Source organism: Acromyrmex echinatior, chromosome 18, assembly GCF_024713525.1.
Source record: "Acromyrmex echinatior isolate Ae372 chromosome 18, ASM2471352v2, whole genome shotgun sequence".
NCBI lineage: Eukaryota > Metazoa > Arthropoda > Insecta > Hymenoptera > Formicidae > Acromyrmex > Acromyrmex echinatior.
In genome coordinates this window covers 3,201,989-3,216,070 of record NC_141869.1, presented here as the reverse complement: position 1 = coordinate 3,216,070, position 14,082 = coordinate 3,201,989, and the positions used below count along the sequence as shown (strand labels likewise).

The 14,082-nt window shown below is 37.2% G+C and overlaps 1 protein-coding gene and 1 long non-coding RNA gene across 3 annotated transcripts in view; one reads left to right on the top strand and one right to left on the bottom strand.

Annotated features, from left to right (window-relative positions):
* LOC105144915 (uncharacterized) overlaps positions 1-14,082 on the bottom strand; it is a 212,077-nt gene that overhangs the window by 70,211 nt on the left and 127,784 nt on the right. For both annotated transcript variants that reach the window (XM_011054177.2, XM_011054178.2), the window contains exons 2-4: positions 11,488-11,588; positions 11,174-11,397; positions 8,260-8,453 (exon numbers count right to left, since the gene is read on the bottom strand). In XM_011054177.2, the coding sequence (XP_011052479.2) occupies positions 8,260-8,453; positions 11,174-11,397; positions 11,488-11,588 (519 nt within the window). The remainder of the gene's footprint in view (positions 1-8,259; positions 8,454-11,173; positions 11,398-11,487; positions 11,589-14,082) is intronic.
* LOC147906763 (uncharacterized) overlaps positions 1-14,082 on the top strand; it is a 137,853-nt gene that overhangs the window by 77,258 nt on the left and 46,513 nt on the right. The window lies entirely within an intron of this gene.

The window sequence follows — 14,082 nt, the reverse complement described above, 5'->3', positions numbered from 1 at the left end:
AAACTAGAGAATATCGACATAAAATAAATATTATCAAATTGCAATATTGTTAAAAATAATTACGATATTGTAATTTTATTAACTCTTCGGAGCTAACGATGAATACTGGATCTATTCAATTATATGCTTTATGTTACAATGAATCTGCAAATTTATTTATTTATTTTCAAAATAAATTCTGTATTCGCAAACGTACACATATTCATTTTATAAATTAATTTTATAACGTCAAATTTCATATCAATTTGTGTTATTTTTAATCACTTCTACTCAAAATATCGTTAATTTAACTAAGATAATAAAGTTAAGCAATTAATTTAAGAAATGTATAAAATTCGACTTAGTTTATTCTTTACTGAGAATATTCATTAATATTGAACATTGTTTACTTTAAAACTGAACAATTCAACCACAGAAATGATTTGCATTTTGTCACATTAAACTGAAGAGATTCGATTACTATTAATCGCTCGTTTAATATCCAACGGTGTAAGTTACGTCATTTGGTTCCTTGAAATTAATTAGTGTTTTTTAGTCAACATAATTTGAATGAATTTTTCACAGATCAAGCGTCAGTAATTGTGTTAAGATTTTGACATTAGCTCCGAAGAATCAACGTTAATTGTGACAAAATTATAGATCTTCTATTACATACACGACGTATCGTATTCACTGAGTAGAGATAATTGGTAAGATGAGACGTGGATGAAACGCGACGAGTACGTCGTATTAATCGGCGTGTCGGCGGACAATCGAATTAGGCGTCTCCGGGCACGATCGCTCGCGGAAGGAAGAGAAGATGTCCCGTTTAATTCGTTGTGCGTGGGCATCGCACGAGCAAGAATCAATTCCGAGTGGTGGCGGGCGGTTAACGTTAACACTCGGTCACCGGAGTTCTTTGGCTCAAGAGATCCCTCTCTTTCGTCCTCCTCCTCCTTCTCCTCGTCCTTTTCCTCCTTGCCATCATGCTCCTGCTCGCGGCCGTTCGATCGTGACCAGCCTTGAATACTAACGATCGCCACTTCCTTCCTCTTGTCGATGTTTTCCGTCGCCGTTGGCCGCTGAATTTTAATTCATCGTCCCGTTTCGATGCACGCATTCTTCTTTGCCGTCGCGTCTCGATTCGCGAATGCGATTCGGGGTTCCACTTGGTACTCGCAACACGCGAGCATATTTATTCTTGTTTAATTATTTGATAAACAATAAGGATGAAATAATTCCATGAGTGTTGGGACCGCCAAGTGCAATGGAAGGCACTTTCGATTCCAATTCATAAGATAGCTGCGACAATAGCTCGTATTTTTGATCAACGAGAAACCGACAACACAGGATAGATTTAATTTAATTTCGTATTCCTTTCGCAATTTGCAAATAAAACAAATGCTGCTCTTTGTAATTCATTTAATCATGAAGATCATTATCGTAAATTTGACGTACAAGTGAGCTGAACAGGAAGCTGGCCTAGTCAGAAATGATTGATCGATCAACGTCGATTTGACGTCAAGTGACCAATTATTTCTAGCTGGGGTGTTGTGAAGATATATAGAAAAGAATAATATCTGTAACTGTTAAAGTATTATGAGGATCGAAGCATTGGACTATACTTTCCATACTTATTCTTTTTAATTAATAAGTGAGTTATTTGTTTAGATTATAAATATTTTGTCTTTAAAAATGTATGAAAATCTTGTGTTACGTTAATTAAAAGTGACCTATTTTTTCGAACGTAAAATTTACATAAAATTTATCAATAGCAATACTGTATTACTCAATATCGAGAGCGTTTCAAGATTAATTTATAATTAATATCTGCCGAGAACTGGACAAACCTTGAACCCGGACCTCATTTTTTTAAATCTTTACGTCCCTTGAAATTTGCATATATAAATAAAATATTACTCCCTGCTTGTGTAACGTACGACGGTCATTTGGCAGATTGCAAAATTTCGCCTGTCCTCGTTGCGCACATGACGCGTTACGTCGATATTACAATTTTTATAGCCGTGCGTGAAAAGTTGTAAAATTACGGCACACAACCGCGCAGGAAAATAATCGTCTCGACCGTTTGAAGGCACGTGGCTGAGGCAGCGTGTTACGTGCGTGGGCCGTGCGCGCAACCACCGAGCGTGTGCCTCTTATTTTTATCTCCCGCGTGCACGCGCGTGCATACACGCTCGCGCTGATTTTTGCGTCCGGGCCGGCCGTGCGGCGCGGCATGAAACACTCGGCGATTTCAATGCATACTTTCTGGCCACGAACGGCTCCGATTCGACATATTCCGATCCGGTTCGCCCACGAATACCCGGAGTATCACGGTGCGTGTATGAATATGCAACGATAAAGCGCGATTTATTTATAAGTATGACGCCGGAGATCGATCCTTCCACGCAATCGCGGAGGGAAAATCGTATGGTCAAAATATAAGATCGCTCTGCATTACGAAAAGTCTATATCTGCTAAAGACCTCTCTAAATTCTTTGAAGTGACATCTCACTCTAAAAGACTGAAAATACTGCTTCTCTTGTTCAAGAGTGAGATTTAATTATTTTGAATTAAAATTTACTCTAAGAATTTTCATCTAATTAGCTTAATTATTAATTCTTTTTTTCAGTATAAAAAAAGGATATGAGAATATATATGCGATGAAAATTCGTGAACAAAATAATTCACGAAGAGGGTTGCAGTTACAAAGTAGGAGTATGAGACAAAATTAATAATTAAATTGTTATTAAAATTCTCAAAGAGAGAAAGTTGATAATTTGTCATTAAAATTCTCAAAAGAGAATTTTACTCATCTTACAGTCATATGAGGTGAAAATTCGTGAATACCAAAATAATTCACAGGAAGGGTTGCGAGCATGAAATGAGTTAACTTCGGCAATGAGCATGTTTTCAGATCGCATGTTTTGGCGAGACCGTAAAAGCGTGTTGCGAAGCCCGCTTTTACGGTCCGACAAAAGTTAAAAATTACGATCCTGTATTTAATTAATGTCACCGTCGTTGTCGCCACTGCTGTTGTCCGCGGATTCACGAAATTCGGGCAATTGTGTTGCATACAGGGGCTACTTACATGGTGTAATGAAAAACGCGGTTTTCGCAGTCGCGTAATTGGCCGCCGGTGGACTTTTCAAAGTGGTCACCAACGATTGCAGTCATATAATTAAATCCGGTAAAGGCACGCCATGTATTTGCAAACCGGGTTGACTCGTGATAATGCGCGCGGCTTTTGAACATTTAGATGAAAAAGCGCGTATATGGCGGGTACGTGCTGATCGAATCAGTTTTTCTAGATTTTAACCTACCTCCAAGAATCGAAGATACGATCCCGTCGACGTAAATCCGTCTTGTTAAGTTAACTTGCTTATACAAGGAGACACCTTCAGTAACGAACGATCAATAAAAAGTGGATGCTCGGAGTATCGCATCATAATTCAAACTATTCGATTTGTTATTTCATGCAATTGTCTAATTCGTCTAAGGTAAACGCAGAAAAAAAAAACAAGAGTGAGAAAAATAAAAGAAATTGTAAAAACATACGTGATTAATAGTATGGAACTATCTTTGTATAGGAACACGTTGCCATAAATCGTCGAGAGGGTCTTATCTTAATAATGTATTTTTCTTCAGTAACGCTAACTAGTACTCGTCGACTGTGTATCGCCGCCTTGATAAATGCAACGGTTACGAAGGTCGTCGCGAGGTACCTGTACGAAAGGTAAGAAATGAGGCGAAACATCGATGAAACTCTCCTAAGACGCTCGCTTGAGGTATATTTGTCGTCCGTATCGCGCTGATGCTCGTACAGATACCTAACAGATAAGCATAACGATCGGCGCAGGCCTTTGCCATCGTCAGTTTACGGGGGAAGAGGAAGCTGATCTTCCTTTTAATTACATGAAATTCCAGAGGAATCTCGTATCGCATTATCGTTGGCGACAATTAGTGCTCGGCACAAAATTCGTTTCAGCGCGATTCGTTTCACGTCGAAAATGCCTCGCGCCTTCGCTTTCGTCGCCATTTACTGGTGAATTCAAAGCTTCGATTTTTTTAAACTTGGAGCAACGACTCTGAAATCTTGGAGTTCTTAAATACAAGATAATTTATGTTGCTGTTTAATATGCAAAGTAAGATTTTATTATTCATAAAACATTTTTTACTTTGAAAGAGTTTGGAAACACATAATTAAAAATTTTTAAAGAACAGTAGCTGTAAAATTAGGGAAGGCTCAACTTAATCGATTGATTGTTATCATATATATTTGAAGTCTTGGAATCTTAAATGCGAGATAATTTATGTTTTTAAGAAGAAAAAACAAAGTAAGATTTCATAAAGCATTTCTTATTTTGGAGAAAATCATGCGACTAAAAATTGTTGAGGAATAGGTAATTATAAAATTAGAGAGAAATCCACTTTAGAGAATTCACAATGGCAAGGACTTTAATAGATCGTTTGTTTGCAAATCTATCATTGTTGTAATAAAAAGAAAGAAGAAAAAACACATTCATTTTTGTAATGACCGAATGAGTATGTCGCGTTTTATTAATGATGTTGTTTCATTAAGCGCGCGGTCGCAGAGCTACTCGAGGTTATCGGTTTTACAGGATGGAAAGGAGGCCTCTGAGAGTGCACGGTGCATAATTCTGACATAATTTCCCATTACGAAACGAGCGCGCAAATTCGCGCGCCGGTATAACGAGTGCATGCATCGTCGTTTAGGGCGAGATACGCCGACGATAATTAGCTCGGCATAATCGGCAACCGGCGTACTTTCGCGTTTCAAGTACACGCGATTACACCCGCGAAGGAGCACTCTAAGAGATTCATTACGTCGCTTTGTAACGCTACGAAATATAGATACGATCGGGAAAGCAGACACATCCTTATTTTATTGACGTAACTTGTCGAAATTCTGTCTGATATGCGATATAATGTTTTTGCAACAAATTTCGTAAACTGTGAAAATCGTATAAGTGAGAAATTGAAAACATTTCAATAAAAATCAATGAGAAAGTACCAATTAATAATGGATACAAATTAAGTAAGAAATTGTTTTATCAATGGTATTTATTACTCTTTTTTAACATTATCGTGAATTATTATTATTACTTATAACATACTTGTGATATTTATAATAATAAATTTATTCTTTTCAAGTATGTTAATTTCTTTTCATTTTTTATTTATTACATTTAATCTATATTCACTTTACTTCAGAATATTATGAATGTAATCAGATATTATTATAATTAGTTTGTGAAAGCTAGTGGAAAAGGATATTCTTAGTCAGACATGAAAGATTTAAAGAATTTAGAATTGTCCAATCTGTAAGATTTGAATTATATTCGATCTAATATTAAAAATCATAAAGAAAAAAACATATTTTACATAAATAACATAATAAAATATATATAAACTGTATTGTTTACAATGTTTTTTATATAACATGCATAAAAAATTGTAAATAATTAGTAACATATATTTTTTATATATTATTTATATATTTATATATGTAAAGTATATATAAAGGTATAAGAAAATAAAAAAGAAATGGAAAAAAAGGATCGCGACGGATATTCGGTAAGGCATCAAACCCGCACCCTTCTGCTACGAGAATTTACGATTGTCCACGCGAAAGCGTAGGTAATCGGCGATGATATCACCGTTATAAATAGGCACGCCTCCTGTTTCTTGTGTGTATATATGTACACGCGTGTACCACGGCCCTCACACGCGAATCTGCACCTACCTGTCTGCACGAATGCCCGGCACTGTCTCTTTCCTGTAGACAGTCACGCATACACACGCATCAGTGTGCGTGCACACGTACAGATGATCAAGTAACTGATCGAAATTCGTTCGCCAAATTTTTGGAGATTTAACATCGATACACACACACATAAATTTTGGAGAAATTCACTTTTAAATTATTAAAATTAAAATTCGTAACCCCTTTAGGAAAAGCGCTTATTCAAACTTTTGCAGAACTCAACTTTTTAGAACTTTATATTATAGAATAGTGCTGTTTATGTTAAATTACTTCGATGTCTCTCTTAATAAATTTTTAAAAAATTTTATTTGAAAAGATTTCAAAAGATCGTTACTGATTTGCACGGTCGTCGACGGTGACATTGTGCTTCTTCGTAAAAGTGGTACGCATTGTTCAGTGCGCTCTCGTTGCACGATGAGCGTCCTTCGTACAAACCGTGATGGGGAGAATGCCTCGAGAACGCCTGATGGCAAGTAATTACAGAAAAAGGCGATCGATAAACGCGACAAAATGACGCGTTCTAAAGACTGCGCACGCGATGGCCTGTGGCTTTAACGAGGAGTCGACCACGACGAATCGGCATATATACGTATACGCCGCGGAATTTGTGGACGGAAAAAAGTGGGCACGCGTTCGATTCACCGCGGAAGAAACCCACCGCGCGAAGTTTTCAATGCGGCATCCAGAGATATTTACACGCCTGTCTTCGGGCGATCTTTTTGAAATCATTTTTCGTTTATTCAATGTAAATGCATATTAAGAACACCTTACAGACTTTATGATCTCGAATTTATTTTGTATGGAGATTAATTGTATTTAAAAATTGAAGAGTAAATATTTTTAAATCGAGTTTTCGGTTTCTTAAGAGATACATGGGGAAATTATTATTCTTCCATCTGCAATTAAAGTCTTTTTTGGCACAAACGAAATTAAACTTCGAAATTAAATTTCATCTTCATTTTTATTCAAATTTCAATTTTTATTAAATAAGATTTCTTAATTTGAATAACTAAAAAAAACTATTTGATATATAATAGAAATATTTCAAAATTATCGTGAATTTTTTAAAGCTTTGAACAGTAAAAGAATTTGAATTGGAGAAAACAGACCTAGATTAACTAAAATGAGAAAAAAAGATCTAGATTGCAGACGAAGAGTCATTCATAATTTATAACAATAAAAGAGAAATTATTCTTACATAAAATTAAAACGTATCTATCTATAGATACTTATTCGTTATAGTTAATTATTCGTTATTATGTCTGTGGCTTATAAAAAAACATTGAATATAGCGGTATAAGAGTCGTTGTGACTGATACTTCTATCCTGCCCGTGGGAAGTTGCGTTCCGAATACAAAACGGGGATCTAAGCTTGAGAACGATTGGCCAATTGCCGGTGCCGGTAGTAGTAATAGTAACGGAAGTGGCGAATGGGTTGGAGAGCTGCATTTTGCACAACGATAAAAGCTCCGAGCGTTTCTTTATTGGATAAAAAATCGCCGGATTCCGAATCGATAATCGAGGGCCGCTCGCTATGCGCCGAATAATGAGCGGATGATTACAGTCGCCGTGAGATATAATGGCAAGTTGCCCGCGAATGTTAAAAAGAGCCATCTCCGCGCCTTCTTCTTTTATAGGTATATATAGATTATTATAGGCGCCTTCCCGAGGAGGTGCTCGGTAACGCTCGTATAACATTGCGGGGTATGTAACTGCGACGATGAGCATGCAACACGCTCGCGCATAAACAGCTCAGACTGCATCGCATAATAATAGCGAATACCCAGTGCGCGATTATTCGATCGGAAGCGATCGTCGCGACAGGGACCGTTAGGTCTTTTCATCATTTATTCCGGACGTCGAAAAGCGACGCTTCCGTTTCCACGACAGGGGGAGGGGGAGTAGATGCACTGCGAGAAACGGTGACAGAGCGAATTGCAAGAAGGAAAAGCGAGTGCCGGCAAACGGAACTTAATGTACACAAGGTGTCCGGATGATTCTTATCTCTTCCATTTATTTTCATTGACATGTCATCTGATGACATTTACGATCAAAATTAGAATTTTGCCGGAAATTGATACCAAATTGTGAGAGTTTAACTTTTCTTCGTGAATTTTTAGAAATGGGAGAAAGTAATTTAATAATTTAATTTAATAATTTAATTTTGTGTTCAATTGTACACATTTAATAATTTAAATTTATACGATTAACTAACAAAGAAATAGAAATAATTAAAAATGTGATGAATATTTTTTTCCTTGTCAGTAATATAATTAAAAAAAATTAAGCACATATAAATTCGTGTCTCTAAAAAATTAATAAAAAAACATTTTAATTTTTTTTCAATGTGGTTGAAGTTTGAACCTGCGTTTCTTTAAAAGACTCGGCAAAAGATCTGGCCGACACAGGCAATTACTTCTTCGCGAAATTCTTACGCTAGATCAATATTTTTGAACGAAGATGAAAGAAAGAAGATGTGCGTGTGTACTCACATTCCTTATTGCGATCCATGGCGTGCTGGAGGGGTGAATCGTCGACCTCCGCCTTCGGCGGCGACTGATTGCCCTCGGCCATCTTCGATTCCGATCCTGGAACAGCACTCGCGGCCTTCCTTCCTGTCGCGTCCGCCGCTGCTTTATCCTGCTGCGGCGAAGGCTTCGTCCCTTTCTTACCGTTTCCAGCGTCCCTACAGGTCCGAAGAACGGACCGAAACGGAGCAAAACGTTGCCGTTTTGTGAATTAATCTTTCATACATCGGCTCGAAGAGAGGAGGACTGATCGAGCCTGCCCTGCCGATCGACGCTCCAGTGTCAATCGAATCCCGGATCCTTCGCGGCATGTTTTTGCCGCGGATGACGGAATGATGGATCAATCGACACTCGATCGGACGACGTTTCCATCAGAAAGCGAAATCGGAAACGGTCGGTCTTTCCTTCTCTCCGAGCGCGAATCTTCATTGAGCAAGAAATAAATGACGTTGAGCTATATCTACGAGAGTTTATATCTCGAGTGTGTATCCTAGCGAGTCTACTCGATCTTAAATAAACTAAAAACTAGAAATAATACGTTTCCATGAACTGGCTCAGTCTTAAATAAAATGAAGAGATGTATAATAAACTGTATTATTTTGAAATATATGGAAAGTAAATTTAACGTTATACGAGAGAAAATGTTTAACGTATCGAATTTTTCTTTCATTATTTAATTCTTCAATATCAAATATTTTGAATTTCAACGATATTTTTATCATAGAAATTCAAAATATTTAATAATGAAGAATTGAATATCGTATTCAATTAAAATTGAATTGTTAGGAAGAAATACATTCTAACACAATGTATTTCTTTTTAACTCTCGTTTTCAGATAATGTGAATAATATGTGCCATGAAAGTAAATTTTATAAAATAAACGCGCGTGAATGTGAATAATCCTAGTATAATAGAGAGAATATCGAGTCGCGTTTCTTCTTCGAAAGGATAAGAATAAGCGTTTTAACCATCGAAGGGTGAACACATTTATCTTGATAGACCTGACGATAGTTCCGTGAGAGCTTCATGGATCCAGATGGTCACGAGGATGTCGTGTCGCGAGCGAAATGTCACGCAGAAGATCTGCTTATTCGGTACTTTATCTCACGAAAAGTTCAGAGAAAATTGCACGAACGGCGCTTTGCGTGGAATCCATACGTACAGAGAAGTTAGGGAGCCGATTAAAGATTTTAAAGCGTCGAGAACCAACGGCCCCGTGAGTTTAAGTACGCCGAGGAGAAAGTTCCGAGAAAAGATTACTCGTCACAGCTGGAGATAGGAAGCCGGTTGTTAAGAGCGTTTATATTCTCGCGTAACGATTACACATGGTACTGATACTAAATTGCGAGTTAATCGTCCGTTCGGCGCGGCCCTAGCATTTCGTGCGATCTCGCAACTCGCAACAGTGAATTGAGGTGTGCGGAGGTCCGCGAGAACACTAATCCTGCTGCCTCTCATTTAAGCGACTTACGATAGAAAAAAATCTTAAGTCAAACTGCTTAATTATTATTTAAAATTAAACATTGCTCAAGTAATCGGATATTATCTAATTTATAAGATTCTTGGTTAATTATCGTTACTATTTCAAATTATGCTGTCAGAGAAAACACACAATAAAAATTTTTGCAAATTATGTTTAAATAGAGGTATTTTTCAATAAAACAGCATTTGCAATCGATAGACTAGATTTATAAAGTATATTATCTTGTTTTGGAGACGAGGAGAAATTAAATCATATCTATTTCTATATGTTATTAATTTGACAGTTTATGAATGTAGCTTATTTCGTTTTTTTTATTATGCATAATTCATTTCCCAATATATGGTATAAATTTGTTATAAATTAATAAAACAAGAAGAGAGTTTTATGTATATTTTACAACTTTATTCTATAAATTGTAATTAGTGTTATTTTATTAAAAACATATTAATTTTCCATATTAATTTATTCTGCAAGAATTATTATATAACTTCTCGCTTCTGACATCAGAATTTGAGATAGTAATATAACGATGATAGAATGAACAGAAGCTTTAATGAAAAGATTAATTCAGGGCTTTATCATCTCGCGTAGTCCTTGTTTGATATTACAGTTATAGAATTATGTTTGACTGTTAAATTTAAGTGCGAATTAAAACATTTTAACTGTCAGACTGTATTTAAATATCTTCAACACACACTTACAAGTAAAATAATAATAATAAATCATTCTGAATCGGGTAGGTAGATATAAAACCGTGACTCACAAATAGATAACGAGGTTCTTGCGGAAAGTCATGCGTTACTCAGATATACCTAGTCAAAGTATTAATATCATTAGCACTAAAATATTATTATTAGATCTAAGTTTCTGCGTTTTAGAATCTTTGTCAGAGTTGCAAGACTCAGGCGAGAGTGTCTCTCGAACCCGATAATCAGCTACTTAGTAAGTTATCTTCTTCCTGCTGCATTTCTGCAAGATCGGCGCGGTGCATGCAATGCCCTAATAGAAATAACGTCTCCTGAGATAATGACGCGGGTGATGGGCGACAAAGCGTCAGGGAGGAGTTCGTGGAGCTTGTTAAAATAATCGAGGCAGGTGCCGAGCGACGACGCGTCTATTTCTTGATCACGATAACGCCCTACCTTACGCCCAGCGTGCGATCGAGAACACGCGTACTTTATCCATTACTTCTATTTGTACGCGAGACGCGTGCATACCGGTTATACTCGCGTGGAAGCTGGTGGAAGATGATAACGCGACTTGGATATTCTCCTCATTTTACAAGGTTTTATTGACATTCGGTCGATATAACTCAAGCCTTCTCCACCTTGGTGAGTCTCAGTTTCTTGCTCTCCACGTCGTGTAATCTACATACAGCACGCAAATTATCTCACCTCTCGTCCTTGGCGTCGCGCCTAGGATCCTTCCTGTCCCGATCCTTATCCTTATGGCCGTCCGCTTTTTTCGCTTTCGACTTCGACTTGGCGTCGCTTTTGGCGACCTTGTGCTCACCGCCGGTGACGACGACCACGGCGGTGCTGTCGTTGCAGGATTGCGCGCCGGAAGCGCTTGCGGATATAGGGGACGACGTCGATGCTGCTCGACTGTTAGTGTAATCCTGTACGAGCGTACCTCGTTATCCCGCATTCGTTCAATGAGCATATGTTGATTCTGGTATGGCGCGAGAGAAGGGTAAAATAAGCCTTACCTTAAACCACTCCGGATAGATCGCGCTGATGGTATCCAGAAGGTCCTGGTCAAGTTGAATCCTCCAAAACGGGGAGCCGCTGTCCAACCTGTGGCCAGACTCTGGAAAAAAAAATAAAAACAAAAAAAGTGTAAAAAGTTAGTTTGATTTGAATATTACACGGTTCATCAAATATTAAATAACAATAAATGACGTTAGTCCGATATGTGAATAACACAACTGACGCCGACTAAGTAGGAAAATATCTTATTTGATGCGAGTTCGAGCTTAGTGCTTATGATATTTCTGTAAGACTTTTATATACATATCCAGTTCTGTAAATTGCGCGTTTGGTTTAATTTTTGATCTTGGAACGCAATCTTAATTTGAAACTGGAATAATATTCTTACAAAAATCTAATTTAATATTGAAAGTAATTAATTACTTATTTTAAGTATTGAAAATAGTACAGTATTTTTAATACTGCAAATAAGTAATTAATTATTGCAGTATAAATTGTCTAATATTTTGTAAGGAAAATATCACAAATTAAATTAAATAACAACTTAATGATATTGATGCTACTAAGTAGTATCTTGAAACAGTGTAAAGAATTTGCGAAAATAAATAATTTATTATTAAATTAAGTACTTGTGCAAATAGATAATAGCATAATAAATATGAATATAAAGAAAAAAAGTAAACATGTAGTAAAGCGAAGATGCCATCGTGGACAAGTCGCTTCTCGCGAGCAGGATTTAAAATGTGCAAAATGTTTCGAAGTCGCGGCGCGAAGGATCGCGGATCGGGCCCTTAAGAGTCATTCCTGCCGCATAAGGGCTAATAATGCCCCATGAACACGATACGCCTAAAGGCGTATCAAAACCTCGCGGAATGCCGATCCCGTCGTTTCTTTCGCGCATTCCGAGGGATTCCCTGCCTAATTTAAACGTTCATCGGTACCGAGGGATCACCCGGCGAGATGCTGAGGAGGTAAAGGAGCTGCAGTGTATCCTCGCGAGGACGCATGGAAAGAGACAAGAGAGAGAAAGAAAAGAGGCTCCTTCGTTACGGCGACATTCTACGGGCGAGACGCGTGTCCTGCCTTCGTAATCGAGGATCGAAGAGAGCGAGAGATGAAAAACAAGGAGCGCTGCTCCCAAAGGACTTTCGAATACTCCGATCGGCGACGGAAACGCGATTTTTGCGACGCCGTTAGGGTGAACGCGCTTTCTAAAACATAACCACGTTGACTGCCGTGTCTGCACTTTACATAAACGCTGCGAATCAAGTACCTACGTAACTTCGATTCCGTAACTCGATTTCCTGAGAAATTTCAATAAATTATTTATCAAATTTCAGAAAATGCAAAAGTATAAATATGTTTAAGTTTAAATATGTCACGTGAGCAGAATATACAAAGCCGAAAAAGTGTTTTACATTATTTGCTTGATTTTTCAATATATTTTTTAATGTAATCATTCCCATGAGCTTTCTGATATTCTCACATTATGTCTCAATTTTTATTGTTGTCTTTGATGATTTATAAATAAAGATTGATAATATTCTATACATCCTAGATAAATACAAAAAGATTTTTTAAATAGTGGAACAATTTATATTAAACATAATATATATAAACAACATTTGTAATTTAATGATTTGATAAAAGGGATGTGTTTTGAATATTTCATATAAATAATAAAGGATTAAATGCGAGAAATTCATGTGTAAATCGAATAATTTCGAAATCCGTGATATTTCAATACAATATTTCAAATCGAGAGTTTTAATTTTTTTCTGTAACGGCGAGTCTTCGAATCCGCGCATTTACCACGTAATCGAAATGCCGAAGCACAAGGCCGGAACAGAAAGGGATAAGAAATCGGATTGTACCCTCCGGCAGAGGGAAGGAGGATTTCACCTTAACCTAATAAATGATTAGTGTGCCGTACGGTGCCGGGAGAGCGGCATAAATGCTCAATCAGTATGCGTGCGCACCGGACAATCCGCTGTAAATCACGTGCCGTGAATCATTCGCCGACATAAATCTAGTCTCGGTCTCTGCTCAATACGCTCCTAACCGGTCCGACACATTAGTTAATCGCGGTACTAGTCGTCGTTTACGGGACACATGGGACACTCGAGGTCCACCTCGCGTGACTTCTTCCCCCACAAAAAGTATCGACAATGTCGATGGCCCTAATAGTGCCGATTCGAAAGAATCCACAATAAAACGATATATCATTGGCGAGACGTATGTCTCTCCGATCATTGATTACTCCGATATTGATTTATCGGATATCGTTGTGATTCAGCTTGGGAATAACGACTATGAGTCCGTTGATAACAATTAATTGAATTAATTGAATTTAAATTTACGTCAGCCATGTGGAGTTTTGCACTTTCGTCAACAATCTACTGGAGTACTATACTTTGAATTTCAATGTAGATTTTTATAATATTCTGAATTGTATAAAACTCTGAAAAATTCTTGCGAAAGCTGTAACAACCAGTTTTTATTATCATATAAAAGTTGGATTGTATTTTAATTATCTTTTACTGATTTAAATTTATCTAACACACTCCTGAAAATATGGGTATGGATTTAACACC